Source organism: Apiospora phragmitis, assembly GCF_038363925.1.
Source record: "Apiospora phragmitis strain CBS 135458 chromosome Unknown utg000006l:1.0-5683423.0:1.0-5690449.0, whole genome shotgun sequence".
In the NCBI taxonomy this organism is placed as follows: domain Eukaryota; kingdom Fungi; phylum Ascomycota; class Sordariomycetes; order Amphisphaeriales; family Apiosporaceae; genus Apiospora; species Apiospora phragmitis.
In genome coordinates this window covers 5,114,585-5,142,568 of record NW_027117404.1, presented here as the reverse complement: position 1 = coordinate 5,142,568, position 27,984 = coordinate 5,114,585, and the positions used below count along the sequence as shown (strand labels likewise).

The window sequence follows — 27,984 nt, the reverse complement described above, 5'->3', positions numbered from 1 at the left end:
ACCTTCGGGTCGTCTGCGGTGGTAGGGAGTGGAACCTACATCGCAATGTCCTCGCTTCACGCTGCGATTGGTTCAATAAAGCTTTGTGTGGCAACTTCAAAGCGAGAGAATGTGGACTGAAGTCTGTTGTTTGGATCGTTGCTGGCTAACCGTGAACCAATCTAGGAAGCTCGTACACGAGAGATCGCAATCCAGGAGTTTAACCCGCCGACATCGAGTTGTTGCTTGAGTATATTTATCTTCGAGGTACGCCTGTCTTTTTTCCCCCGGACATATTAAGTGTGCATACATGCTGATCCTTTGAAGCTATTAACCTTGAGCACAAGAGGGGGAGACTCCCCTAATCGGCATCTGTATTCGGATCTATGACCTCGCCGATTTCTTCCTCCCCAAGCTGCAGGAGTGTTGCCTGGTTAAATTCCGCAAGTACAACGCCCGTAAATGCGGCCCTCTGCCGAACCAGAACTGGAAGCAAGACATAGACAACATCGATGACATCCTTTACGATCTCCGAGCGGTTTACGGTCAAAAGACCATGGCTGGTGATACTTTTTGTGGGGTGATGAAGACCTTCATCCACGAGACGCGGTATCGCTTCTTCAGCTGTCAAAAGTTCATCGAGCTCCTCGACGAGATCCCCCACCTGGCGGCCGATGTACTCACCAACATGATCCGCAGCCGCGAATTCATGCACACCACGTACCCCAAGGTCTGCTCCTCTTGTGGGATGAGTAAGTGGGACGTAGAGCATTATTCACACACCATCATCTCCAACGCCAGTGAGGTGTACAGTCTGTGTCACAGTTGCGTTGTTATCAAGGCGGAGGCACCGTCGACTGGAGATTGGGATGGCAGGTGGTCGGCTTATGAGCTTGTCAAATCAAAATGAAGGGGAACTGGGCCTACAGTTTTGGCGAAGATACACTTTTCTTTTGTTCAACTTCGACCGTTCCTGGCTCCAGCAATCATATGGTCTGCCGAAAAAGTGCGTTCGAGTCGGACTTAAATCCGCAGTGTGCAACCAGGGGTTGATGTATGTAGTAAAGTACTCCAACTCATGATTGGCTAAAGACAGGGTGTCAGAGGATAATATGCATCCCTGTCTTTCAAGATTCCAGATAAAGTTATGAGCAATCACTAGCCTTTAGGCCTTTTGGACAAGGCATTTGTTCTAGGACGTGGATGCTCGACTAAATAGTTGGTAGAAGTGGTTGAATGAAGGGCCAAGCCATCATGAGTATCAAGCCTCCGTAGGTTCCATCATGCCCAACGACGTCTCTATCTAAAGGTCACTGGAACAGCAACAGCACCTCAAGCGATGTAGGTGTGGCGAATTTCCTGCAGCATGAAATGGTTTACTTCGTAATTAAAGTTCGTTTATTTATTCTACAAATCACTCCAGCCCGACCCGTCCGAATCGGGCATGACGTCGTCGTCGTCGAGGTTCTCGTGGTCGGGGCGATTGCTGCGGCTGCTGTCCATCATGGCGTCCACGTCGCAGCCCACGTGCGTGAGGTGGGGTAATCGGTGGTTGTGGTGGGCCTTGGCGGCAGCGAGGCCCTCGAGGGCGCGCGCGAATCGCTCGGGGCGCGTTTCGTCGTCGTCGTCATGCTCTTCATTGGAGATGGGGCCGCAGACGGTGCGCCACTGTATTGTATGGTTAGATCCTGCAGGGCGGTAAAGCCGGCGAAAGAGGCCGCCAGTCTGCTGCTGTTGTTGTTGCCTGCCGTGTCGTCGTTATTCTTCGTCGTCGCCAGTTGGAGGTCAAGGGACCGAAGGGTGTGCCGGCAAGTAGCCAGGGCTCATACCACCCCGAGCGGCTCGAGTGGGGTCTTCTTTGGCCGCCCCCCCTCGGGGACCATAGCCGTTTTCCGAGTACGCGAGTCCGCAAAGAATGGGGCAAGCCGCGATGGTCTGTCGCAGCTCCTCTTCCTCGAGCCAGGCGCTCGTGAGGCGGAGCACTCGAAGCTGGGCCAGGGAAGGCCGCGGTTGCAGGGATCCGAATCTGGTGGCGGATTCGATACAGCAATCGACCGCCAGCATCCGCAAGCCTTTGGAGCGGGCGATGGCTACCGCCGCCAGCTTCCCTAGGCCGCTTAGCTTCGTGGACCAATCGAAGCCCGTGCCGGGACTGGCGCACGCACATGATTGCTCGTGAGCGGCAGCTCCTCGACTTGCGCGAGGCAAGAGGGGACACGGTCGCTCGAATCGTCGGCGCATTCGCCCAGGCTGAGATGGGTCAGGAATGGAAACGTGGTGATCAGCTTCGCAATGAAGTCGGTCTTGGTGATTTCGTTGGGTTCGTTGGATTCGGACGCCATGAAAGCTCTCAGGTGGGCGGCCTCGGGCATGGCCAAGCTCCTGCGCCAGAGCTTGGGCATCTTCTGGAGATGGCCATGGCCCAACGACAGCGCCTTCACCTCGCGGACCAAGCGAGGCGGGGTATCGTTCGCAGCAACGTATCCGACGAAGCGGAAGAGTTGGGTGTATCGGAAGGCGAACCGGAAATCAGGGCCGAAGCCACCCATACACATATGATGCAGAACAGATTGGGCGGGCCCGCGCAAGGCGCTCGAGACCAAACACAGGGACCGCAGGTCCTGCGTGTCGGCCAAGTACCGCTCCTCGTCCATCCAATGGCTGTCGCGACCGGAAAGGGTGACAGGTGCACATAGGGCATCCTCCCAGCGGCAATGCCCACATAACTGCGCAAAAACGAGGTGCAAAACCTCCATCGGCAGGCGGTGCAGGAAGGGCGCCGCGGAGTTGTCTGTCATGGCGGTTGCAGGAGCTTGGTCAATCTAGTTGGCGATGATGGAAATAGTGTGTTTTGGTTCAAGTGAGAGTGTTTCTTAGGTTAAGTAGAGAGCATTAATGTGGTCGATCGCAATCCCTCCAATCAGATGCTGTACTTGATGGCCACAGATCAAGCGCCCGTGCGGCCTGCGATGCACTGACTACTTAACACAAAATATTGAAACTGGATCACCACTGTTGAAACTTAGAGATGTGAACACTTCGGCTACGAAAACAAGTCCTTGGACACTTGAATTATTACTGCTTGCGGTAGAATTTGGATACAGGATCAAAAAGACAAAAACGGGCAACTATGCTTGGGGAATGCGTGACTTACATTGCGGGAAACACTATGGAAACACTATGGAAACACTATGGAAACACTACAAAAACATTACCTGCTGTCTCCTTTACGAGCCCTGGAGATGGAGGTCCTGGGGTGCCTTGCGGCTGGGCTGGCTGTTGGCCTTGCGTTCGCGGCGTCTGATAAACCTGAGGATCTTCGCACGGGGTGTAAAGACATTGGGGGGCCCGACCTTGGTCTTAACCTTGGCCTCGACCTCGACTTTGTTCATACAATCACTTTGTTGGAAAGTCTCTTTGTTTTACAACGCTCTTGTAGTCATCAATATGAATCAACTGATGTGGCCAAAACGGGCAACTTCGAAAGAGAGTTTGCTCTATACTTTTCCAGCCAATCAATCAATTGTGGTATAGAAGCTCAGTTCTACTTTTCATCGATTCTCCCGCGGAATGGTATCTATGCAGGATCTCCGTTTAAGCGTGCGATGGCTCGACGAAACCGGCCAGCAAATAGGGGGAAACCACTTTGGTGAATCCCGCTTGTCTCCCGCGAATCCCGATAATACCCTCACTGTCGCCGGTCACAAGGGCCTTTGAAAGGGTGGATATGAGTAGAATCTGTGAGCATGCAAGTCAGCCAGTTCAGCCAGCTTTGAGGGAGATCGACCAGATGCGTGCCGAGGCTTCCACTGACTAAGTACATACTCTCTGGCTAGAAGTGGAGTGAACTAAAGCAGTGACACCGAGACCCACCGTGGAAGGTAAGCATAGCCACGCGAGTATCGGTATAACACATGCCACATGTTCAAAGAGTGCAGTGTTTTTAATGGAACGTTTCGAATGAGGAAACTAGGCTTTTCACGAATACGGGCTAAGCTGATTGGCCTACCATATAGGGATGTTTTAGAACAGTTCGTAGTCAAATGGGGGGGACGAAGCTTTCCGCTCGTTGTGATCCTATATGAGAGAACGATGAATAGGTGACTTTTCAAGGTATAAGTACAGTCAGACCTCGACGAGATCTAACATACAGTGATATTGAGTATAGTCAAAGAAGGTCATGCTCTATCTTGGTAGATATCTCATTCAGATCTCTCTCGCTAACGCTCGCGGAACTTGCCGCCTGCCCAGACCCCAGACCCCAGATGGTGGGTTCTTCGCCAACATCCACCAGCACCCAGCCTCAAAGTATATTGTTCCAGGGTGAGGCTGGCCGGATAGGGCGGCACACCTCGGACCCGAGCATGCGTAACGTTTATTCCGCTTTTCAATATATTAATAATTCGGATAATCGTTTCGTCCTTTATCTGTCTTCTTCGGTCTGGTTTAAACCATCCACTGTCCTTCCCGCTTCACCAACAACTGTCGTCTTCTTCGTGTTCGCAAAAGCCCATAGACTGACAAAATGGCTGCTTATAGCGCTCCGCAGTTCGACGCGCCCCTTCTGGCGCGTCTCCGGGCCATATTCGACAGGCACGCCGGGCCCGACCGGAAGTGGAACAAAGAACAAGTCGAAGCCTTCTTCCACCACATCCAGGCGGATAGCAACAACCCGCAGCAGCAACCGGAAATACTAGATAAGGGGGGTCTCGGGTTTGACCAGTTCGTGCGCTACATGACCTCGCCGGCGGCCGAGGCCCTGGCCCCGGCCCCGGCGGCGCAGCAGGACCTGTCCTGGCCGCTCCACAGCTACTTCGTCAGCAGCAGCCACAACACCTACCTGGAGGGCAACCAGCTGACCAGCGACGCGAGCACCGAGGCCTACCGGACGGTCCTGCTGCGTGGTTGCCGCTGCGTCGAGATCGACGTGTGGGACGGCGGCGAGCGGTTCACGGACGCCCTAGACGACGAAGCCGCCGCCGAAAACGTCGAGGGAGGAGGGGAGGAGGGGTTGGCTCCGGCTGAAGCGGCCGGCGAGAAAGTGGGCTTCCGGATGCGCACGATGATGAAGGTGAGCGGCTGGGTGGCGGACAAGCTCCTCAACGAGAAGGGCAAGCGGGACATGGCCGAAATCCAGCAGAACTGGGGCAAGATGGTCGCCGCGGAGCCGCGGGTGCTGCACGGACACACCCTGACCAAGGAGATCTCGTTCCGCGACGTTTGCCAGACGGTCAAGGAGTGTGCCTTCCAGACCAGCGACCTCCCCGTCGTGGTCAGCCTTGAGGTGCACTGCTCGCCGCCGCAGCAGGAGATGATGGTCGCGATCATGGAGGAGATCTGGGGCGACCATCTGCTGCCGCCGGTCGAGCTCGAGGCCATGGAGCGCGTCGCGCCCTCGCCCGCGGAGCTGCGCAACAAGATCCTGGTCAAGGTCAAGTACGTCCCGCCCAAGGAGGGGCGCGGCGGCGACGGGGAGGATGATAATGCCGTAGAGGACACGGAGGGCCTGGAGGGCATCGAGGGCCTGGAGCCCGAAGAGGGCGCGCCCGCGAAGCAGCAGGCCAAGCCGCCCAAGATCATCGCGATCCTCAGCCGGCTGGGCATCTTCACGCGCGGCGTTTCGTTCAAGGCCATGGAGCAGGCCGAGGCCGAGATGCCGCACCACATCTTTTCGCTGTCCGAGGCCATGGTCGACGACACACACCAGCAGGCGGCCGGCCAGTTCTTCGCCCACAACAAGCGCTTCCTCATGCGGTGCTACCCGGCTGGCACGCGCGTCGACTCGTCCAACCCGGACCCGGCCGGCCACTGGCGCAAGGGCATCCAGTTCGCCGCCCTGAACTGGCAGACCTGGGACCGCGGCTTGATGATGAACGACGCCATGTTCGACGGCAGTGTCGGCTACGTCCTGAAGCCCGACGGGTACCGGGGGCTCAAGCCGGGAGACGAAGGCGACGCAGGGTCCGAGCCCGCGATCCCGCACCGGACACTGCATCACTTCTCCGTCCACGTTCTGGCCGTGCAGAACCTGCCTCTGCCGCCGGACGTCCGGGATAGCGATGGGCTACATCCCTATCTCACCATGGGGTTGTCTGTCGAGCCGCATCCGCTCGGCACCACCAAACGGGAGCCGTACAAGGCGCGGACGAAGACGCAGCAAGGGGTCAACCCCGACTTTGCGCAGGAGGTTCTCAGCTTCGCCAACATCGAAGGTGTCACGCCCGAGCTGTCGTTTGTAGTGTTCCAAGTTTGGGACGACCGGCCCGGACTGGATCCCGTGATGGCAGGCGCGTGCCTTCGGCTGGATCGGATGAAGAGCGGATATCGCTTCATTCGGTTGATGGATAGTCAGGGGGTGGCCACTGACAGCATCATCCTGGTCAAGATCGAGAAGAAAATGTCATGAGGGACGTCTCAGGCGTAAGATAATAGAAACGGCATTATAATGCTGCCAACTGTCTTGTTACATCAACCTCACATCTGTGGTTTTCCAACACGGTTAGCGTAACCTCAACGTAAAAAGGTACAAGGGACTGGTTGTGCTTGTATTAGTTCTCCCGGAATTTGGATTTCCATCAAACCTTATCTACGTACACAACTCCTTTGATCTAAAAGTACAGAATATTCTCTAAATTGGTTCAGAGAAGCTTGAATCTTAACTGGGGCGGCTCGATATTCCTCTCATATTTGCTCTAATCCAGCACCCCGCGCCCTCCAGTCAGGATCTGGTCAAAGCTGCTGCCATTGTCATGCTGTCCCCTGAGAGCCTTGAACTTTCTCCGGACCCACTCACCACTCGTGATTGGATCATCCTCTTGACCGGGCACTGGGGGCGGAATCAGGGGGCTGTCCAGAGCACGCAGGACCGTGTGGTCTTCGGGCCGCATCAGGTACGCGATGCTGTAGCGTTCGTCCATCGGATGTCCCTCGATGGGGCCGACGCGGTGCAGAGCGCTCTTCAGGAGCCCGTTGGTCATCTTGGAAAGGCAGTCGCCGACGTTCACGACGGCGTGGCCGGGTCGCGGCATCACGTACTGCCACGGAAGCCCTTGTTGGCCTTGGATCTTGTCCTCCTTGGAGACGCCGTGGGGCAGGACTTGGAGGCCAGGTGTGTGGGAGAAGAGAAAGGTCAAGCTACCCATGTCCGTGTGCGGCACGTGGGGCTGGCAGGACGTGTTGGCGTCAGCATGGTACTTGAGCAGGCGCAAAATATCGGGCGAGGGACGTGACAGGCCCTGGAAGTCCTCGAGGCGTTGGCCCCCCGGCAGTGAGAGGGAAGCCGACAGGGAACTGAGTATTATGTTTGCAGCGGAAGAGAGCTCCTGGACCACTCGACGAAGTGCATTGAGGTTGCTAGCAATCAGAGGGGGGTACGGAAACGGGGCATCAGAGAGTTGGAGTAGCCCGTTGCGTGGAAGCTAGAGGGAAGAGTCAGCACAGTGTATGGTTATATCTGTTTGCTGATCGGCATGCAAAACTTACCACCCAGGTCTCAAATCCATCCGTTTTGCCACCCGTGGTTGCGATGTTCCGGCCTTTGGGCTTGTAGCCGTTGACCTTCAAATCGGAGACCTTGTCCACGTCGAACAAGGTTTTAATGTCGAGCGGATAGTTGAACAGATCCTTGGACAACACGAAGACAGATTCGACGTCGTTTTGAAGCGCTGAATGGCTTGGATGCGTGAGGTCCAAGTAGAAGAACCCGTCTTCAGTACATGTTTGGAGCAACAGGTTCCGTTCCGAAACCGAACCGGCCTGGAGCTTCAACAATGATATGGTGCGTAGTTTCGCAACCTTCTCGCTGGGAATGTCCATATTTTCAAGATAAGGTATGGGTCCTGCAGAAGCGAAAGACGTCGAAGAGCGAAGTTGCTTTTCTCCCTACAAAAGACTGTTGTGGAGCCAGTGAGCCCTAATGTGGCGTACTGGAAAATAAAGAAGTGAAAGGGTTAGAAATTGGTATCCGACGTAATTGGCGACGCAACAAGCCATCTCCCTCCTTGGAGGCATGCGTCTGCCAGCATTCACGTAATCGAGTTCAATTCAAGCACTCCTCGCCTATCATGGCATACGGTAAATGCTTTCCGATTCCGAATGAACCTCCACAACCTTCCAGACAGGCAGGTCATGTATCGCCCGGCTGACCCTGGCCATCAAGAAACCCAATTACACAAATTCCTTCTCCACGATCTCCGCCTTATGCTGCCCAAGGTCATCAATCAGTGAGCGCCTCCTTATCCTCGGCGAAAGGCCATGGAGACATTGATAACGGCCAAATCCCTCTTTCGGTCTCGATAACGCCCGGGTGGGCCGAAAATGCATGCAGCTCGGGGTGGTCGGTTTATACTGAGGATGGGCAAAAAGGAGTTGACAAACTCTCGAAACATCAATAGGCTTCGAAGTAGCATGATGCTATTTTACCTAGTGTCCTTCCCTAAATCCCGGTGTATAGTATTGGGGCCACTAGCTGAAACGGTCTCTAGGATGACTCCAGGTGTGATGTGCGGGCCACAAACTACACCAGAGTCAAAGTTTCCAGTTCTTCTTCTTCCTCTGGCCAAAGCTGGCCCTTCATCATATCGTAGAAGTAAGCAGGAGCAACGTACCGATACCCTTCCGCAACTTGCCGCAGTATTACGGGGAGGCGTGAGCCCTGCAACAGCCATAGCTGGTCGCCCTTCCGACACGTAGCATATGCTCTACCTGTATAGCCGTTGTCCGTTATGGCAAAGGCCCAATTCGCGCTGTGGTTTACGATTCTTTGAAACCTTGATGCATCCGCACGGGTCGAGCTATGGGAGTCGTTATTCGCTGTGAGGTAGTTGACGACGACAGCTGCCGGGTCCATTTCAGGGCTTGGCGCCGTCGAGTTTTCTATTTCACGCCGCGTCGTCTCAGGGCAATATGGGTAGAACATGACATCCCGCCAAGCAGGAAATGCACTCTTCCAATGACTGAGTGAATTTCCCCAACCAGAAAACAAGCTCAATGCTACCACATTGTTGCTGTTTGGCATTGTGCGACAAACTTGGCACCATTCATAGCACAAGTAGATGAAATCTTTGAAGTTTTGCAACTCAAAAGTATCACTTTCCTGCTCAGACTCACAGGCGAGGGTTGTAGCCAAGCCCCCAATCCTCTTCCCTTGCACGGGCAGGGTACCAAGCAAGCATTCAGAGGGAGCAGAGGCTGTTGACCTAGCACTTGCGGTGCACCAGGTCCCGGAGGCTTCGTCAGTATTGAAGATGGCTATCGAGCCAGACTGGTCTGCAAACTTGTCGAATTGCGATCTAACGATTTTGTAGGGCTCTGGTCCCAGGAGGTTTGGAATCCACGACGGTCTTCCAAGATGCTTGGGAGCTGGAATCCCTGATGTGATCAGGTTCAAATTAACAAAACCCGAAATGCAAGCGCGAGCAAATTCTTCGAGAACTCGCTCAATACGCTTCGAGTACTCTGGATCTGGCAGCTGGATATCCATATTTCGAAGTATAGAATAAATGCCGTATATCTTATCATGGGGGATTCTCGAGTCCAAACCCGGGGTTGAGCTCAGGAGTCTCAATCCTCTTTCGCTCCAGTCGTGTCGAGAGATGATGCTGTTGCGGGGTTTCCAGCCGCCAATATACAACGCCCTGTCTCTAAAATTTAAGATCAAGTCCTGGGTCGAATTCAGGAGTTTCAGCCCCCTTTTGCCCCAGTGATGCTGTGAAGCGGAGCTGATGTGAGATTCCCAGTCATAGGTCGCTAATAAACGGGCATCGATACGTAAGCGAATCTTGTCGATTACCTCTTCCGAAGGGCCATCTAGAAGCAATTTTTCAGTCCAATCCTCCAATATTTTTATTCTGGACTCCAGAAATGACCAGCGTATTTTCTTTGCCCCGTTTAGCAACACGCGCTTGCGTGAAAAGGCAAACTCCTGGTAAAAGTTAACAACTATCGACACAACATGATTTAAGAACCAATAGTCATAACATAAGCGAAATACTTACTTGGACGTTCCATACTCGTGTGAACCATGGATTCCGCAGTAACTTCTCCAGATGAAGCAATTCACTTTGATACGAGCAAAGTATTCTCACTGTGTAACAGCGAATTATTAATTAAAGGTTCTTCACGTCCGCTTGCCGCGAAGACTCACCAAAGAAATTATCCCGAATATGCGGGATTCTGAGCAGCATACGTCTAAAATGAAACTGCATGAATACAATAAAGTGTAGGGACGGTATACAATATCTAGGCCCGAGCTCCACATCTTCGGGCCCCAACCAGATGAGTACAGTCGAAGCATTGTGGTAAATCTCACCCATAAGCTTGACTTGATGGTTGCGTTCTCTCGTTCCAACTTCGACGGGGCTTTGGTCAATCCATAGTGTGCGGACACGGAAGTGGCGTTGACGCAGTCGGACCATAGCATCATGGCAATTTGAAGTCACAAGTAATTCGCGGCCATCGCAAAGGATCGGACGGCTGCCTTGGGCATCTCGCCATACATAAGATAACGCCTCGTATCGCGAGCGCGCCTCGCTGAGCCTTACTTGGCGGATGCGGCATTGCAGAGGCGCGTTGGCCTCGGAGGAGGGGAGAAGGTCTAGAAGACGGATCGAATCCTCGAACTCGAGAGGGGTGTGCTGATAAGCCGCTGCCATGGTGCAGGAGGTCCACAGTTGAGAATCACGGAGAGCTGCTCTAGTGAGGCTGATGAGGTTGAGGTTGACGAAGGCGAAAGCTGACTCTGCGAAGATTGAAAACAAGAGATCAGGCTGAATCTGACATCACGTGTCTGGTCATCGTGTTTGGCGAATCAGTGAACATCCAGGGGTACACAACTTGAGCCAAACGCGGTTCAATCGCCCAACCAATTGGAACAGCGGTCCAACAAGCCTCAAGAGCAAAAGAGTACAGAGCAATCGGTTCTTTATCGAGTTACTAAGACTCTGGCTCCCTGTTCCTTCATATTGTCATATTCCTTCCAAGTTCCCTGCCCCGAATGTCTTGCGACGGCTTTCCGGTCCACGTCTCCCACCAGCTGCATCCTAACATAGCGCGTCCCCCCTCGAATCTAGTCTGGCGGAAGAGACGTGAGCCGTGGCTGTTGCCGGCCAGCGAAGCAGAGACGACGTTCCCGACGTCCATGGGGTTGAAGTCCGGGGCCTCGCGCCAGAGCCACATCCGCACAATCTCCGCGAGCACGACCAGGCTGACGACGCCGTTGAGGACGAAGTTGGCCAGGACGCACGCACTTGTGCTGATGCGGTACGCTGGCGAATCTAGGCGGGCGGCGATGTTGTAGGACTCCGACAGGACCACGAGCTGGGCGGCCGAGAGCGCCCCCAACACGCTGTCGACCATGGACTCCAGGGCGAGGGAGGTCGTCCCCATGACACACGCTTTCTTGTCGTCCAGAGCCGTAGCCGCGTACACGGACGTGCCGTGGTTCGGGAAGAATCCATGGGTGGTATAAACATCAAGCGACCAGTTAGCGGATTTGCCTTCGCGTTGCAAGTGCTACGGAGACGAGTGGTTGTACAGGCACGCGACGGTGGCATGTACGCCGATCTCCGAATATCGATACCCTTTGGGGGTCGGCTGGAAGCTGTCTACCAGCCCAACGGAATTACCGACGCCATAGCTGCGAGTTGTGTAGCTGTACCCGGATCTGTCCAGTTTCGGTTGGAACGCGATATCTCCTTCAGAGGTAATGGTGTTCTTCGCGTGGTCCATGATGACCCCCTCTTGCCTGAAGTGTGGGACAAAGGTGAATTCGCCTTGTGGCGTTACTTTGATGTAGTTTGCCTCATCGTCCTATACCTGCCGCAACTACCAGGTGTCGTTGTAGCCTGGAACAGCAATGGTATATTCCAGTACTTGGATAGTTGCAATGGGGGTGAGGGCGCCAGACCACACAGCTGCGGGAGCGCAGCTCAATACAAAGTAACCGATAGTTGTCACCAGATGCGGCGTGGGTAACGACCAGGCAATTCGCGGTATCGTGAGACTGTTGGTTAATCGCAAAGTCTCCATCTTCAACCCTGTCCTAGCTAGCCTTTTTCTCATGCTCAGGTCAATTGCGATTGCTAAATCGGATGTTAGCTGGCCTCAACGTTAAGAGCATATCACTAAGTCGGATATCAATACGAAAGCCACTTACTGAGAGACGTAACCAACAATGCTCCGAAGATGCTGAATTTGGCTTGCGTTGTTGATGTTGTATTGGTCAAAAGGAGAACCAGTACAACCACGCCCCCTTTCCAACATTCCAGCCCTCAGAACTTCCACCTTCTTCATTTGACTCAACAGTACCGCTTTCCAGTCTGTTGATTGCCTGTACATAAGCCGAGGACTCAGAACTTAGATAATATGTGATAACTCGAGCTTGGCCAAGCCTCAGCAATGGCTCCTGCTGGGAAGCCATCCAATCGCATCTCACCCCCTAAAAGCCGATCAATACGACGCTGCAGTGAGGGACTAGGCTAGGGGCTGAGAGAAACGCTGGGTTTATTGGCCCAACCAAAATTCAAGATGCAGCCACCCTACGCATCCCACGCTGCACCTACCTACCAACTCCAGCCACTGCCGACGACCCACTGCTTTCCGACGAGCCATTTACTACCTTCCGACAAGCTATCGCGACCGTCGATTATATACGATCAACATCGTTCAAGTACGATTAACGTCGATTTTCCGATTCCAACGATTAGCGCTACCCTTTAATTTACCCTTTTAAAAAATTGATATCCTTCGAAAATCAATGTCTTTCGGCTCGCGGAGGGCAATTAGCTCGGCTGGAGTGTGGTACAGCAGTGGCTCGTCGGCAACCAGTGGCTCGTCGACCATCAGTGGCTCGTCGGAAACCAGTGGCTCGTCGGCAACCAGTGGCTCGTCGACCATCAGCGGCTCGTCGACCATCAGTGGCTCGTCGACCATCAGTGGCTCGTCGGAAACCAGTGGCTCGTCGGAAACCAGTGGCTCGTCGGCAACCAGTGGCTCGTCGACCATCAGTGGCTCGTCGACCATCAGTGGCTCGTCGACCATCAGTGGCTCGTCGACAATCAGTGGCTCGCCGGAAACCAGTGGCTCGCCGGCAGTGACTGTAATTGGTGGCATCTAGCTCGTTGATAATGGCTGCAGGGTAATACGCCGTCGAAAGGCAGTAGCTGGAGGATAGGGGTACGGTCTCGTCCTTCGGGGGCGTGGGAAAAGGTCTCAATTGGGGGGTGGTTGAATTGTTACAGTGTCACCTCTCTTCAGCTGTCCAAAGGCGGTCGTGGTCATCCTTGGCAACTTGAGGATCAGGCTTGCGAGGAGTCCCAGAACGTCCAACTTGCTGGGTCGACATTTAAGTAATCCTCCATATTCAGGTCCATTATGCCAGAGGGGCCAAAGTAATCATCAAGCGAAAACATCGATTCGTCATAGGCACCGTCCACATTGCCACTATCAGCAGCGTCCTCCAGAGGCTTTGAATCCGCAATCTTCTTGTATTGTGAATGTAGCATCGTAATAAACGTCGGTTCCGAAACAGGAGGATGAAGACTTGGCGGGTTCGCGTCCCAGGCCTGGAGTGTCGCCTTGCCGATAATGGCCTGCATGGCACCCTTCGCCTCCGTGATCTCTCCGTGGTTCGAGTACACCTCGGCGATCTTGTTCCACATCGCGCTCAGCTCGTCGGCGGTCGCGTAAAACCCCGGCCGGGACAGGCCCATCAGGAGGCACTTCAGCGCGTCCCAGATGAAGAGCGACTCAATCTTCCAGCGGAAACCGCGTACGCTCGGGTTCCGGTAGAGGGCGTTGTCAGTCTCGAGGATCTTATCGGCTAGGGCACACAGATCTCGCATCTCCTGGTCGCTGGCATCATCAGTCCGTGAGACCAGGCGGGATATCCGGTTGCGCAGCCGCACCGAGTTGGCGGCCGATCTCACGTTGCCGAGGAGCAGGAAATTCAGTGGGTTCCCGATTTCGCAGTACCGCAGGTACTTGGCCTCGATGGCTCCCTCCGCCTCGTCTATGATCTTGTCTAGCTCTGCGCCAGTTTTGAGGTTAACGGTAGGACCGAACTTGGGTACCTTTACCCCTGAGCGGTTATAAAGATCGGATAGTTGCGCCTTGACGAGGCAAAAGATCATTTCTGTAGGGCCTTCCTGCGCCACCGGCTTCTTTGTCATCCCAGGCCAGATCTGACTGTCGTTGATGTTTAGAGGCTGTTTGGTCTCCCAGCTGTTAGGTGGCACAGAAATGCTCGTTCCAGAAATTTGGCCAGCGTAACCGTCAAGAGGGATGAGTTGCCAGAAAAGCCGCCGTCGCATTTCAACTTCAAAGGGCGGCAGTTCAGTCTCTTCCCTGTTGCGGTGCAGTCCCATCCTCTGGGCAATACGAACGGCAACCCCAGTCATGATCCAGTAGGTATGAGGGTCAGTCGTCAAACGAGTGGCGAGCAGATAGAGCACGAGAGCTTGCAGCACAGTCATATCTGTGGTCTTGAGCCAAGACGCATTAACCAGCGCTTGTCGAAGAGCGAAGCTGTACCTCGGTAGCAGCGTCGAGCGAGACTGACCAAAGTCACGAAGGCACTCCTCATCAGACATGGAGAGCGTGGCGAAATGATAGATAGCAAATAGCAGACACTCGTCTTCTTTGGAAGCGGTCGCGGGCTGCTGGGTCACCTTTTCGACCATTTTCGTTGTCGTGGGAATATGGAGAATCTTGCACAGCGGCTCGACATTGTTAGAGTGTGCTGTCCAAAGCTTCTGTGCATCGCCGGGGCTGGGATGAAAGTCCACAAGATTCCGGATGTTTCCAAGTAGCGCAGCAGAAAGAGGGTCGATTGACCATTTTATCTCAAAATTTGCATCTTCGTTCTCGTCATAGTTATCGTGTTCGGCCAGGTCGTGCAATTCGGCCTCATCGGCATCGAGCCAAACACTGCTACTGACATACCTGGACTTGCCGCCTCTGAAGATCAATCGCCCATCTCGTGCCTCGTCAGAAGTCTTATTTTCGCCAGTAACAGCGGGCGGTGCTGGATCCGGCAACAGACCATGCTCCTGCAAGATCTGTTCATACTGCGCCAATCGAGCTTTGAGATCGCTTTCTTCTGCCGCAGCCACCACGGACTTTCTCTGGCCGCCGGAGTTCTGATCTAGCCTGCGCCGGCGTCGTTGAGGCGGGGGCGGTGCGCGGTACACGCATCCCGCCTTGGTCTTGACGCAACTCGAGCATGCGGGTAGCATTCTGTCGCATTTGACCTTCCTGCGAACACATGATGTGCATGCGAACGATGATATGAGAGCCCGTTCAGATTCAGGTTTAGACATGTTCAGCGGCCGCTGGGGTTCGGAGCTTGGCATCGCCGGGGCTATCGCGATTGGGCGGCCGCGTGGGGCGTCAACCCCGGGTTCAATGTATTGGGGAACCATCTGGCAACACCCTGAATGTCAAATTAAAAAAGAGTTGATTCATCAGTGATTAATCAAAAATGTTACCGTGTGACTTTGTCGAATTTCCTTCGACTTGGTTCTCAAAACACAAGATGCAAAGTAATGATGAAGAAACTAGTTCGGAACTGGCTATGGAGTAAGCAGGCAACACATGAAGCTAAAGGGGTTCGTATTACATAAGCGAGTAACCACAGAGACGCAGATAATCTAATTTGAGTGAAGGGTGTATATAGTATTTATACAGTTCTAGGTAAAAATATATTATGTCGCTATACAATGGGTGTTTGGCTCAGAAGTCATTGTTTTAACGATTTATCCTCCAACTCCCATCCCGGCATGACCTTGAACCCGTATTCCTCAAGTGGCACCTCATCCGCCATTTGGGGCCCGAAAGGGAAAAGCTTCCCCAGGAACGTCGAGATGGACTTGATGTAGAGCACGAAGCTGGCGAATAAGTGGGACATCCGTATCCCCCAGGCCGTCTCCGGGTGCATCAGGTAGGCCTGGCCGGGCGCGAGCCGCTGCGCCTCCTCGACCACGGGGCGCATCTTCGCCTCGTACGCGACCAGCGCAGAGGAAGGGTCAGGGGTGGTCCCCTTGATGTACTCTTGGAGGCACCCGGCCAGATTGTAAGCGGCCGTGAAGGCGAGCGTGGTGCCGAGTCCTGATATAGGGGAGGCACAATATCTGTCGCGGCGTCCTGTTAGTGACTTTGACAGGCGATTCAAGAAACGGACGGAGCTCACCCTGCATCTCCGAGAAGAACCACTCTCCCCTTGCTCCACCTATCCATCTTTACCTGAGCCACCATATCGAAATAGAAATCATCCGTCGCCCCCATTCCCCGAAGGATCCTCTCGCATTCCCATCCCGCGTCGCGAAAGTGCTCCTCGAGAAGAGCTTTCTGGACCGCGACCCCCGCATGTCCCCTCGCCGCCAGCTCAGCCAGCTTCTGATTTTCGTCGTCGGCGCTATCGTCGTCCTTGACCACGGACATGAGCACCGTAGTCCGCCTGCCGGTCCCGTCCGGCCGCAACATGACGCTCCGCCGACCCGGCGTATGGAACCACCGCCGCCACGCATCGTCCGTCTCCCCCTCGCGCGGGATGCTGAAGAACCCGGCATACATGCCCAGTCGCTTGACCCGGTCCCCCTCGCCCTCTGCGCCCCAGACCAGCTTCCGCGTCCGGCTGTGCAGGCCGTCCGCCCCGACCACGAGGTCGAAACTCCGTCGGAGCCCGCTCTTGGCCAGGCGGACGTGGACCTTGTCGCCGTCCCCCTGGTCCAGCTCCTCGACGTAGTCCCCGAAGATGTACTCGATCCCCCTACCCGTACCACCACCCCCTTGCTCCCGCTCCCGCTCCACCTCCGCGCTAGCCCTCAGACTATTCCGCCAGCAGATCTCGCTCAGCCGACCCCGGAGGATCTCGATATCCGCTGTCGGCGTCTGCGACAGGCCTGTCCGATCCGCGGCCGACGCGGCCCAGACGCGGTTCCGTTCGTCTACGAGCCGGACGCCCGCCTCGCCCGTCGTGGACCGCCGCACGAGCCCCTCGATGCCCAGCCGGCGCAGGACGGCCACGCCGACGCCGCGGACGTCGATGTTCTGCCCGCGGGCGTGGGTGACGTGCTCCGAGGCCCGCTCTACGATGGTTATGCGCGGTCTCTGCGCCGCGGGCATGTCGTCGATCAAGCACAGGAACGTGGCCAGCGTCGGACCGGCGATGCCGCAGCCGATGATCAAAATCTCCACGGGCGCCATGTTGTCCAGTTTCACGGGCTTGTGGCTGAATGAATGGGAAAGGTATCGGTGATAGGCCTGCTTAGTGTAGAATCGAATGGTGAAGAAGACCTGGACTCCATGAAAGAGCAATCAGTTGACGAAGCCATTATACATGACTTTGACGCAGACGAAGCTACGTAATGGATCCAAGTATTCGGGTAGATACAGAACAGCCCCGGCCGCTTGCAATGGCAAGACCCCCTTGGTTTCGGGGCCGAGCTATACTCCAACCCGATTGGTTCGATCTACACTAGCACTAGTGAATAGGAGGTTTGGTATGGGTGGTTTTTGTTTTGGCATTAGCGTTATCCGTAGCCCCCCTTGTGGAGGATGCAGCCGTTTTTGTCTATCATACAGTAGTAATATCATGTAATGTCCGCATTATACATAACACCGGCAATGCGAAACGCCTTGATGCCAAAGGCCTGAGTGGTGTTGTGAGAAACCCCGGCTTGCCGCCGCAGTTATCATGCCCGTTCATCGGGCGTCCTTCCGTCTACCGCCCACACTTTTGTACACTATTAGAACATATGTTGGTATCAGTCATTCAAAGGCAAGGGTATCCGTGCCCACTCGCCTTTAAATGCAGTTCAAGATCAAAAGGCGCTTTTAGTTTTAGATGTAGTCGCGTCCGCTCTTCTGCATCTCGATCAACCTCCAACCGCGTGTCTCGGGGTTGCTGACCTCCTCCGGGATCCTCGTGATACCAATGGCGTATGTCACCAACTGCACCTTGTCTTCCATGCCCGCAGCGAGTTCATTGGTCTTAGCATTCCGGTAGACGTGGACTTCTTGGGTTCGGCATGTGATGATAAAGACTGGGATCTCACCAGGCTCGAGCATGCGAGCCTTGAGAATATCGACGTGCCGGATGTCCAGGATTCGTCCATCAGACTTCATGCCGGCTTGCAGATACTGCTTGGTTAAGGCTTCGTAAACCGAGTACTGCGCGGCGGAGAGCCACATCTTCAGGGTCTCGATATCGCCCTTTACATATGCGTCGAGAACTTCAGGCAGGATGTATTCACGGAGTTCTTGGAGGAAGGGCTCAATCTGGAAGTTGGGGTCCATGGACCGGAACTTCTTGATGACCATGGCCGTCTCGTTCTCGGCGAAGAAGCCAGCGATACGGTCGGTGATACTTCTCGCAGTAGAAATCAGAGGATTCTCGGACTCTTGGTAGATCTTGCCGGCGCTGAAGATACCCTGGACATATTTGTTTTGGTCGCGGAAATCTCTCCAGGCCTCCTTCCATGCGGCATCCTTGTGCAGAGTGACATTGGTTCCAGCACTACAATTGTTAGCAGCCACTCAAACATATAGAAAAGCTCGTAAGTTCAAGACATACTCGGGGTCCTCGACCATATCCTCCGGCTTAACGCCGTGGATTGAGGCAGCTTGCTTCGCTCTCAGCTCTCTGGCCTTTCGTCGTTCTTCTTTCTCGACCCAGCCACCATATCGCGAACTGCTACCATCATCAATGACATCCTTGACGTTCTTGTATGCCTCAGTCTCTCGCAGGGGCTTCGTGGCCTTGTCGAACGCCTCGCCCGTAACATTGGCGCCCTTGCGGACGCCCTTCATGACCGAGGTATCCCACGTCCACGAAGCGCCCTTGCCAATAGCCGTAGCACTGGTCTTCAGGACCTTTCCGGCAGTCGTGGATACAGCGCCGGTGGTTGCCTCGTAGGCCTCTCTCGCCTTGCGGACTCTTTCGCTCTCGATGAAGTCATGAGCGCCGGCAGCAAGCTGCTTAGTCGAGTCGTTCCACTCCTTGGAGGCCTTGAACTCTGTCTGCATGGTTTCCATGAAAACCTGCCATGGTGTCTTATCACCATGCGGAGGGGGCGGGGCTGCATCCTCCTTCTTCTCTTTCTTTTCGCCCTCGCCCTCACCTTCGCCCTCGCCCTTGCCCTCGCCATCGCCTTGCTTCTCACCCTCCTTGCCTTCGGATTCGGGCTTGGCCTCAGACTCGGCTTCGGCCTGTTCCGGTTTCGCCTCCGCCTTCTCCTCGGGTATTGTGGATTGCGGCTCTGCCTTGAGCGCTTTTTGCGGTTGCTCTTGCTGCCATCTCAATGACTGGTGGAAGCCACGGGACTGGATCGTCGCTACTGATTCGGGCAAGAAGGGTGATCGAAGAAAGGTGAGCGGGGTCATTGAGAGTTGCGACGTTGTTAAGGCGCTTCCATTCTGTTGTGAAGTTGACAGTAACCTCCGGTAAGCTGGGGATCTGCCGTAAGAGGAAGAAGCCAATGAAGGCGTCCTCAGGGCTGTCGTAGATGGCACATTACGTGCAGCTTGCCGTACAGAGGCCATGGCGTGGGATATTGCAGGAATTGAGCAACCTCTCTCCGAAAGCAAGGTTGGAGAATTGAAGCGGGAAATTGCTGGTGGAAGGGAATGCGAATGCGAATGCGGGCAGAATAAAAATATAAACCCGTAAGAGGTTCACGTATGACTTTGTTCCCCTGCTACTGACTGCTGTGAGTGAGGGAACCGGGCTGGGTCGCATTCTTTTTCACTCGCCTCCAAACCCCGAGAACAGGGATTAATTCGCAGCTGCAAATGGAATCTACTGGGCCAAAATTTCTGGGAAATCGGAGCCAGTGATTGGCCGTGCTCCGACTCTTTTTTCCCAAGCTAGGTACCTCCGATTGGCACTCAATTGTTCCAGGTAGGAGTGGGAGGGACACTGGAGGGACCCCAGTCGTTGCGCTACGGGTTATCGAGAGCCTTGGCTCAAAATTTCGAGCTTCCAGTCCAAATGCGATCGCGGTTCGGGACTTGATCGAAAGAGAAGCTGGCCTCACGATAACAACGCCCCTCTCGACACAGTCTCTCACCCCCCTCTACAACACCCAATTGCAGCGGCTCCGGCTCGCTTTGTGTCGCTCGCCTACAATGAGCCAACCGTGGAGTCGCTTTTTAGCGACCACTTCCATCCAGATATCACATACTCGGCATAGCTTCTCCCGCTATGCTGTCCGCTCCTTTTCGCAGACATGCAGGCGAAGGGCCGACTCCGACGACATAAATACGACACAACCGCCGTCGAACCCCGTGCGAACGACACCCGAAGCCAGCCCTGGTGAGATGGCGCGCGGTGCGGCCCCCTCTGCACCCAGCTCGACCGGTCCCGCAACGACAACACGGTCCATCCTCGATGAGCTCTCCGGGCCGAGCTCTTCGTCTTTTCCTCCCCCCAAGCCCAGCGGTGGTCTCCGCGGCCTCGGCTCCGCCGTCTCTTCATCCCAGAACGCCGCAAGCAGCACCAACCGGTTAGGCCTCGACGCCATCAGCCGGGCCCGGAACCAACCCACGATCTCCGAGTCGCTGAACCTGTCGGGCAAGCAAGGCATGGGCCAGACCGACTGGGGCGAAGAGCCGTTCCACTTCCACATCTATGGGCACAAGCACAACTGCCACATCACCGTCACCAAGCCGGACCGCAACGCCATCATCTCCATCAGCGCGGGGCAGATCGGCTTCCGCAAGTCCAAGCGCGGCACCTACGACGCCGCCTACCAGCTGTGCGCCTATGTCATCGACAAGCTGCACCAGGGCAACTGGCACAACGAGATCAAGAAGATGGAGGTCGTCCTGCGCGGTTTCGGCCCGGGCCGCGAGGCCGCCACCAAGGTCTTGCTTGGCAGCGAGGGCCGCCTGCTGCGCGGCAGCATCGTTAAGGTCAGCGATGCCACCCGACTCAAATTTGGTGGTACCAGGAGTCCTAAGCCCAGACGTCTGGGTTAAAGGAGAGGCATGTGTATGGGATGGACACGGGGCGGGCTTTGGCGGAGCATTGCCTGTATCAAAAAGAAGGGACGGTTTTATAGAAGCATCATTTGTATCATACGCTATGATATGTATTCCTGTACTACAGTCGGTTGTACATTGTATAAGAGATAAAAACAAATCGCGCCGGAGCTCTCGAATTCAACTCGCAACAAAGGAAAAACGCATATGGTATCAATCGCTTAGGACCGTCGCACCCTTGTAGCAAACTTAAACATGCCCTGCCCAAAATCGTCACGCCCCCAAACGCCCCCCGAATGCATATTGTTCCTTTGCAGCCGTAAATCGCCCAAATCCAGGACATCTAAACCAGTGCCATACCGCAACCTATCTTTTGAGTGCGACTAGCTTGCCGGCGCCCTCTCTGCTGCCGGCAATGCTCGCCCGCTAGAATCCCGTGTCCGCGAAGAGTTGTCTTTGATCTTGTTTTGTGCGTTGGCGTCGTCTGCGAGGCTACGCCTATAACTGTTTTCCCTACTAAGGAAGCCCGTTCCCTCATCGGCGTCCAGGTCATCTTCGTCCTCTTCTACCAGCGTCCCATCGGCTGTCCCGTAGTCTGGCGGCTCGACCCAGTCCCGCGGTACCATACAAGGCAGTGCCACGCCAATAGAGGCAGCACGGTTGAGCCAGGCGGGCCCTTTCTGGCCCGTAAGCCGCTCGCACAAGCTCTGAGTAAAGTGGTTGCAGTTCTTGGTAAGAAGATTGTAGGCGGTGCCGGGAAAGTCTTCCGAGGTTGACTTGATTATCTGATCGATCTCGTGCTGGGGTGCGAAGGTGAAGCCTTGCAGGATCTCGGTCTTAAACGTGCCGCCTGGTGGGACGGTTTGCGGTGCAGTCCAGTAGACACCTGTTATATTTGGATGATCATGACCTCCGTAGGCGTATTCACGTCCATTGATGACGACGCCAGTATGGAGGAGGGAGGACCCAACAGTCCATAGAATTGAGGCTAATCGGCCAGGCTGGAGGTAGAAAGATAATTAGCAACATTGACCACGGAAGCGGAAAGGATATGGACAGCCCCAAAAGAAGACTGAGAAACATATCGTCGGCCCAAGGCGACCTTGAGTGTGCTCGGATAGCAGCTTATGGTTGAGGAGAAGGGCTTACAGGTAATAAGTCGTATACATTGATAATGATCTCGGTTCGGGTGAGTGATAAGGTAGATCTATGAGACCCGGATCTGGAGTTCCGAGTGACCGAAGGTCGGCTGGACTTCTTAGACGACGACATTGTTGAGGCGTGGTATCGTCGAACACATGGACAATGGGCGCATCGGTTGTTGGTGGTTGCAGCTACCTTACGAATATGGTAGCTATGATGTAGGTAGGTGATCAATCAATAGTTGGTGGAGGCGGCTAGGGTAGTGAATTCTGTAATCCGGGGAAGTTGATAGACGAAGCTAGGTACTGTATAGATACGATAGGGTATTTGAGAGTACAAGTAGAGGAGAAAGCTTGCCACTTGTCAGGTTGAGTCGAGTTGAGTCGAGTTGTCAGCCAGCTTCAGCAACAGGTTAGGCAATCAGGCAACCATTGACGAGGGTAAGATGAGTGAAGATGATGATGATGGCGCAGGAGGGTCTCTAGGAATAGATTGCAGCTTTGGGGGATGTGTGATCCTTTGCTGCATTCCATTCCTCCTTCGTCTTAAAAAAGTAGTTCAGGCTCCTCAGGGCCCCTCAGGCGAGGTGAGAGCATCCATCAGCCACCACTTGAGACGAATGCACACCTGAATGCGGGACATTTGGGATGGGAGTCTCCAACGCAGTGGTACCCCATTGAGCCCATTGGAATGGGCTTCTTAGCAGGTCATTGGCTGCTTGGGGTCAGCTTCCTCAGGGTTTCCGGCCTAGCAGCGCGAGGTGAGACCAACCTAACATGCCTGTTATGCCGTAAGCGGCGCACGCAGGGCGACGGGAACAAGCAGACCAAGATTGTTTCGACTTTCCTCCAGTACCTGGCCCAGGGTGGTAACTTGGAGGGTACATTTGCAATGACCCAAGATAACCCGACCCCACCTCCTGTGACCGTGTGTCCCTTGTCCCTCCAATACCTCCGACTTCTCACCTGAGGTAATCAATTGATCAAAAATGAAGGTTCCGCCCGTCAGTCGGTCGATTAAATCACCGACCTCCGCCGGCAGTACGTACCACAGCCGTAACAACAGTCAGGCCGAAATTGCTCGTTCGCGGCAACAAACCCCACACTAAAACTGCAGAGCTTTTTTTTTCTCACTGGTCGCAACAGGTTTCTTCTGTTCTACCCCTCCATTGCCAGAACTTTCTCGCAGAGCTCTCTTCCCTCTCTCTTCTCACATGAGAGAGAGAGGACAACAAGGCTGTAACTACCTTTTCCTGTAGCACTCCCGAGATACCCCAATAGACCCGACACACCTCTTCATTGAGCGTTTGTTGGTGCTGATCTTCAGAGGCTGAATTCGTTTCGGCCTAGAACCTTTTTCACCACGTCTTCCCTACGGTCGACCAGCTCTCCCTTCTCTTCTCTCCCCCGCCTATTTCGGCCGCTCGCAGCTAGTTCTGCTTTCTCCCACCACGTGCCCAGCTGCACTGTTACTGCCATCTACATATCACACCGCACCTACGCAAAAAGAGCGAAGCCCAAAATGGCTCCCAAGAAAGGTGCTACCGAGGAGAAGATCCTGCTGGGTCGCCCAGGTAACAACCTGAAGAGTGGTATCGTTGGTCTGGCCAACGTCGGTAAATCGACGCTGTTCCAAGCCATCACCAAGTGCCACCTCGGAAACCCTGCCAACTTCCCCTACGCCACCATCGAGCCCGAAGAGGCCCGTGTCATCGTCCCCGACGAGCGATATAACTGGCTTTGCGAGAAGTACAACCCCAAGTCGCGCGTCCCTGCCAACTTGACCGTCTACGATATTGCCGGTCTGACCAAGGGCGCTTCCACTGGTGCTGGTCTGGGTAACGCTTTCTTGTCCCACATTCGCGCTGTCGATGCCATCTTCCAAGTTGTGCGTTGCTTCGACGATGCCGAGATTATCCACGTCGAGGGTGACGTCAACCCCTGCAGAGATCTCGACATTATTGCCGAAGAGCTGCGATTAAAGGATATCGAGTTCGTCGAGAAGGCTCTTGAGAACCAGAAGAAGAAGACCCGTGTGGGCGGTCAGAGTCTTGAAGTCAAGAAGGCCAGAGAAGAGGAGGCTACTATCGTTAAGATTCTCGACATGCTCAAGGATGGCAAGGATGTCCGAAAGGGCAACTGGTCTCCTAAGGAGGTAAGACCGATTATTTTTTCCTAATGCACCATTCTCTCTACATGATGACAAAGGGCCATAGTGCCTGATCTAATCCCAGCTCTTCGACGTGCCTCAATTTATAACGCAGAGGTCATTCTGAGATAAGAAACACACTCTGATCACAACAAACACCATTCTTAATTTTGCTCCATGATTACTACGGAACCCAGCTAATCAAGCATTATAGGTCGAGGTCATCAACCCTCTCTTCTTGCTCTCTGCCAAGCCTGTTGTGTACCTGGTCAACCTGTCTGAGAAGGACTACATCCGTAAGAAGAACAAGCACTTGCCCAAGATTGCCGAGTGGATGAAGGAGCACGCCGCTGGCGATCCCATTCTGCCTGTATCGGTGTGCTTCGAGGAGCGCCTTACTCAGTTCGAGACTGAGGCCGAGGCTGCTGAGGAATGCAAGAAGGTTGGCGTCGAGTCAGCGCTCCCGAAGATCATTCTCCAGATGCGCAAGGTTCTCAACCTCGGCAGCTTCTTCACAACTGGTACGGATGAAGTCCGTCAATGGACGATCCGCAATGGCACCAAGGCGCCCCAAGCCGCTGGTGTGATCCATGGTGATTTCGAGAAGACTTTCATCCAGGCTATCGTGTACAACTTCGCCATGTTGAAGGAACTTGGTGACGAAGCCGAAGTCAAGGCCAAGGGCAAGATCATGACCAAGGGTAAGGATTACGTGGTTGAAGATGGCGACATCTTGCTCATCAAGGCCGGTGCCGCCAAGGGTTAAAAATAGACTAGAATCATGCCAAACGAATAAGAAAAAACTTGAGAAGCATGACTACCTCCTTCTCACTAGAAAATCAATGTCACTGTGACTGAACCCCTCCCCCCCACCACCACCAAAAAATACTTCGATTCATATTCCTCACGACTACAGGACAGTCGGTCTTTCAAGCTATGAATGGTGAGTCCCCATGCCTAATATAGCTGGAAAAGGGGTCTCATAGTGGTTCACCCATCGGGGCTACTGCTGATGAAGCTAATGAAAAGTACCAGCTTTTGTCGCCCAACATGGCCTCGACGGCTTCCTCGAGAATACGCACCGTCTCATCCGGCCGGCTGAGCATGGGCGAGTGGCCGCTGTCCATCCTCCTACGAATGGCCGGCCCTGGGGTTTTTCGAGTTCGTCTTCCCCTCCGCGTCCATCATGCCGACCAACCTCTACTGGAATTCCGCGGATATGCAGCGGCCCCCCTCCGTCGCGACGAACCACAACACCGGCACATTGGGGTCTTTCCACCCGGCGTCGACCCCCTCTGCCGTGGACTGGGTCGCGGACGAATGGTGCAGGAGTCGGCTGTTCCCAGAGGTCCTCGTCGTCGGGCTCTCGGTCGTGGTAAGAAGATGTCTAGCGGGTCCTTCGCCAGGAATGTCCCAGCCGTCAGGGCCCGGGCGCGCTGTCGGGGTCATGCCGCCGATGGTGCGGGGGAGCTCAGGTTAAGAGGGGGGTGTTGCTGGGGATGGCGAGGGCGGAGATCATTGTAATTCCGATGACTCGTCCTTTGCTCTTGTTTCTGCGAGTTGTCGTTGTCGTGGAGGTGAACCCCTTTACCGCACTACATACAGCCCACGATGCCGGCGAACGAATGGTTATCCACAGCTACATCACGGCCCTCCTCGACCTCATCAGCGGTCAGGGACTGCACCTGCTCTATGCAGGGCGCGATGGACAGTACGGGCTCGGGGGTCCCGTAGACGCAGAGCTGCGGCGTCAGGCAGCGGGTGTAGTCTTTCGCCCCCAGCAAGGGCGCGACTTGTTCCCATACCTGGCTCGTGTGCATGGATTCGTGGAGGAAGAGAAGGGTCGGCTTTCTATTCACCAACAGTATAGGTAGTAGTTCCCAGGGACACTACCTGGGAACTACTACTTGAAATAAGGGAAATGCAATTGCACAGCTTCTTGTAGCTTTCGAGAATTGGAGAGAGAGAGAGAGGCACAGCCAAGCTGCATCCCGAAGCGCGCTGCGGGGAGACACACATCATATGCCTTAGAAGCTGGCACTGGACTGGGCAATTCTGGACCGGGGTATGTTGTTTCTGTTGGAACTGGTATGCGTTTACGTATACAGGAGACACGGGCTTGATCTGGCGCGATGTATGGCTGTTTTAGTGAAAGAAAGCTTGCAACCAGGACTGCCAGACATCGGCCCCTGTCCTGAAGATATCCTATTCGCTCGGGAGGGTCATTAGAACTCGAGTACATAGGTCACCTCCTGGGAAGTCCAGGGGGTGAGACTAGTATACATGTTGGTACTCGTTTAAACAGATAGGACTACCAACTAAACACACTCTCCATTCTTGCCGAGGACGCAGCAAAGTTATGTAAGCACACTTATTCTGTCCGGTATCAAGGGTTTTTGTTGTAGGTATACGAGTCGATGCTTGTATGAGGTGACGACTAGCTCGGTCACGGGTTACGTAAGGCAAAATGATCTGCGGCAAAAGCAGCTACAACGATGAATTTAGTGGGCCATGCTACAATGAACAGCTGTACCTAGCTTCAACCACGACAGACGACCAGCTGTGGTTCATAATCAATCCCTAAATCCTGCAATCTCTCAAGGTTGGAGGCTCTCGCAACTGCACTTCCTCCCGAGAGTCATGCCATAGACGACGACATTAACGAACATCAGCGTTAGACACACACAAAACCCGACTACCAATGGAACAACAACAAAACACACCGGGCTCTCTGAGCTGGCGCCTCAGCTCCCATCCCATAACCCTCCTCTGCTTCCTCGCCTTTCGCATCTGTAAGTTGTCGCGCCGGCCTTCGCACTTTCCCGCACTCGGCAGACATCGTGGCCGCCTCGAATAGAAGAACGTCGTTTGCTAACCAAACTCGCGTCTTTCTCTATAGCCTCCCTCCTCGTCTACCTCTTCGGCATGCTCTTCACCGAGAACCTGGTGATGATCTTCATCATCACGATCCTGCTGCTGGCGGCCGACTTCTACTACCTCAAGAACATCGCGGGCCGGCGCCTGGTCGGCCTGCGCTGGTGGAACGAGGTCGACCCCCAGTCGGGCGACAGCCACTGGGTCTTCGAGAGCAGCGACCCGGCCACCAAGACCATCAACGCCACCGACAGCCGCTTCTTCTGGCTCGCCATGTACGCCCAGCCCGTCCTCTGGATCGCCCTCGCCATCCTCGCCCTCGTGCGCCTCAAGTTCATCTGGCTGCCCCTCGTCGGTGAGTAGTAACAACCCCCCAAAAGGAGATACCATGGGAAGAGATGAAGACTAACCCAGTATTCCTCCACAGCAATTGCTCTCGTTCTTACCGTCACCAACACGTTGGCCTTCTCGCGCTGCGATAAGTTCAGCCAAGCCTCCAACATGGCTGGAAGCGCGTTATACGGTAGATCGTTGGCAGGCAGCATCGCGAGCAACATGGCCGGTCGACTGTTCGGGCGGTAATAATGCACCGAGTTATGCATTCATCGATCAAGGCTTCATGGGCAGCATTGAAGGACGGCGCGCGCAGCGCAAGACATGCGAGACAGGTGGCAGCAATGGGCTGCTACGGGAAAGCGGCTAAAGGTCAACGGACACACCAACAAAAGAAGAAAGTGGCGCAGGGGCTTATATCCTATATACGCGATATCACCAACATTGGGTTCGTTCTGCCCCTTAGATTCTAGCGGGCCGGAGTTAGGGCGATTTGTATGTACAATACGCGTGGAGCGGGCACTTACT

General features: G+C 54.6%; 15 protein-coding genes across 15 annotated transcripts; 6 read left to right on the top strand and 9 right to left on the bottom strand.

The window, feature by feature from the left end:
• Positions 1 to 535: 535 nt before the first annotated feature.
• PG994_006787 (uncharacterized protein) lies at positions 536 to 870 on the top strand (the record flags this gene model as incomplete). Its single annotated transcript, XM_066858196.1, has 2 exons — positions 536 to 731; positions 821 to 870. 2 exons carry the CDS (start codon positions 536 to 538, stop codon positions 868 to 870), a joined length of 246 nt encoding a protein of 81 aa, XP_066717465.1.
• Positions 871 to 1,386: 516 nt separating this feature from the next.
• On the bottom strand, positions 1,387 to 2,777 carry PG994_006786 (uncharacterized protein; the record flags this gene model as incomplete). Its single annotated transcript, XM_066858195.1, has 3 exons — positions 1,387 to 1,667; positions 1,809 to 2,082; positions 2,145 to 2,777. 3 exons carry the CDS (start codon positions 2,775 to 2,777, stop codon positions 1,387 to 1,389), a joined length of 1,188 nt encoding a protein of 395 aa, XP_066717464.1.
• Positions 2,778 to 4,504: 1,727 nt separating this feature from the next.
• PG994_006785 (PLC-like phosphodiesterase) lies at positions 4,505 to 6,385 on the top strand (the record flags this gene model as incomplete). The annotated part of the gene is made up of 1 exon (XM_066858194.1): positions 4,505 to 6,385. The coding sequence occupies one exon, from the start codon at positions 4,505 to 4,507 to the stop codon at positions 6,383 to 6,385; it is 1,881 nt and encodes a 626-aa protein (XP_066717463.1).
• Positions 6,386 to 6,671: 286 nt separating this feature from the next.
• PG994_006784 (oxidoreductase- 2OG-Fe(II) oxygenase family) lies at positions 6,672 to 7,794 on the bottom strand (the record flags this gene model as incomplete). The annotated part of the gene is made up of 2 exons (XM_066858193.1): positions 6,672 to 7,397; positions 7,462 to 7,794. The coding sequence occupies 2 exons, from the start codon at positions 7,792 to 7,794 to the stop codon at positions 6,672 to 6,674; spliced, it is 1,059 nt and encodes a 352-aa protein (XP_066717462.1).
• A 700-nt stretch (positions 7,795 to 8,494) lies between these two features.
• Positions 8,495 to 11,706, bottom strand: PG994_006783 (HET-domain-containing protein; the record flags this gene model as incomplete). The annotated part of the gene is made up of 4 exons (XM_066858192.1): positions 8,495 to 9,786; positions 10,124 to 10,751; positions 11,104 to 11,490; positions 11,536 to 11,706. The coding sequence occupies 4 exons, from the start codon at positions 11,704 to 11,706 to the stop codon at positions 8,495 to 8,497; spliced, it is 2,478 nt and encodes an 825-aa protein (XP_066717461.1).
• A 999-nt stretch (positions 11,707 to 12,705) lies between these two features.
• PG994_006782 (uncharacterized protein) lies at positions 12,706 to 13,089 on the bottom strand (the record flags this gene model as incomplete). The annotated part of the gene is made up of 1 exon (XM_066858191.1): positions 12,706 to 13,089. One exon carries the CDS (start codon positions 13,087 to 13,089, stop codon positions 12,706 to 12,708), a length of 384 nt encoding a protein of 127 aa, XP_066717460.1.
• Positions 13,090 to 13,274: 185 nt separating this feature from the next.
• On the bottom strand, positions 13,275 to 15,329 carry PG994_006781 (fungal-specific transcription factor domain-containing protein; the record flags this gene model as incomplete). The annotated part of the gene is made up of 1 exon (XM_066858190.1): positions 13,275 to 15,329. The coding sequence occupies one exon, from the start codon at positions 15,327 to 15,329 to the stop codon at positions 13,275 to 13,277; it is 2,055 nt and encodes a 684-aa protein (XP_066717459.1).
• Positions 15,330 to 15,715: 386 nt separating this feature from the next.
• On the bottom strand, positions 15,716 to 17,181 carry PG994_006780 (oxidoreductase; the record flags this gene model as incomplete). Its single annotated transcript, XM_066858189.1, has 2 exons — positions 15,716 to 16,106; positions 16,166 to 17,181. 2 exons carry the CDS (start codon positions 17,179 to 17,181, stop codon positions 15,716 to 15,718), a joined length of 1,407 nt encoding a protein of 468 aa, XP_066717458.1.
• Positions 17,182 to 17,817: 636 nt separating this feature from the next.
• On the bottom strand, positions 17,818 to 19,359 carry PG994_006779 (uncharacterized protein; the record flags this gene model as incomplete). The annotated part of the gene is made up of 2 exons (XM_066858188.1): positions 17,818 to 18,493; positions 18,551 to 19,359. 2 exons carry the CDS (start codon positions 19,357 to 19,359, stop codon positions 17,818 to 17,820), a joined length of 1,485 nt encoding a protein of 494 aa, XP_066717457.1.
• A 744-nt stretch (positions 19,360 to 20,103) lies between these two features.
• PG994_006778 (mitochondrial 37S ribosomal protein uS11m) lies at positions 20,104 to 20,955 on the top strand (the record flags this gene model as incomplete). Its single annotated transcript, XM_066858187.1, has 1 exon — positions 20,104 to 20,955. One exon carries the CDS (start codon positions 20,104 to 20,106, stop codon positions 20,953 to 20,955), a length of 852 nt encoding a protein of 283 aa, XP_066717456.1.
• A 386-nt stretch (positions 20,956 to 21,341) lies between these two features.
• On the bottom strand, positions 21,342 to 22,230 carry PG994_006777 (uncharacterized protein; the record flags this gene model as incomplete). Its single annotated transcript, XM_066858186.1, has 2 exons — positions 21,342 to 21,959; positions 22,108 to 22,230. 2 exons carry the CDS (start codon positions 22,228 to 22,230, stop codon positions 21,342 to 21,344), a joined length of 741 nt encoding a protein of 246 aa, XP_066717455.1.
• A 1,392-nt stretch (positions 22,231 to 23,622) lies between these two features.
• On the top strand, positions 23,623 to 25,015 carry PG994_006776 (GTP-binding protein; the record flags this gene model as incomplete). The annotated part of the gene is made up of 2 exons (XM_066858185.1): positions 23,623 to 24,255; positions 24,464 to 25,015. The coding sequence occupies 2 exons, from the start codon at positions 23,623 to 23,625 to the stop codon at positions 25,013 to 25,015; spliced, it is 1,185 nt and encodes a 394-aa protein (XP_066717454.1).
• Positions 25,016 to 25,435: 420 nt separating this feature from the next.
• On the top strand, positions 25,436 to 25,729 carry PG994_006775 (uncharacterized protein; the record flags this gene model as incomplete). The annotated part of the gene is made up of 1 exon (XM_066858184.1): positions 25,436 to 25,729. One exon carries the CDS (start codon positions 25,436 to 25,438, stop codon positions 25,727 to 25,729), a length of 294 nt encoding a protein of 97 aa, XP_066717453.1.
• A 115-nt stretch (positions 25,730 to 25,844) lies between these two features.
• PG994_006774 (uncharacterized protein) lies at positions 25,845 to 26,069 on the bottom strand (the record flags this gene model as incomplete). The annotated part of the gene is made up of 1 exon (XM_066858183.1): positions 25,845 to 26,069. The coding sequence occupies one exon, from the start codon at positions 26,067 to 26,069 to the stop codon at positions 25,845 to 25,847; it is 225 nt and encodes a 74-aa protein (XP_066717452.1).
• Positions 26,070 to 26,950: 881 nt separating this feature from the next.
• PG994_006773 (golgi apparatus membrane protein tvp23) lies at positions 26,951 to 27,705 on the top strand (the record flags this gene model as incomplete). Its single annotated transcript, XM_066858182.1, has 3 exons — positions 26,951 to 27,041; positions 27,149 to 27,478; positions 27,551 to 27,705. The coding sequence occupies 3 exons, from the start codon at positions 26,951 to 26,953 to the stop codon at positions 27,703 to 27,705; spliced, it is 576 nt and encodes a 191-aa protein (XP_066717451.1).
• Between the last annotated feature and the right edge of the window lie 279 nt (positions 27,706 to 27,984).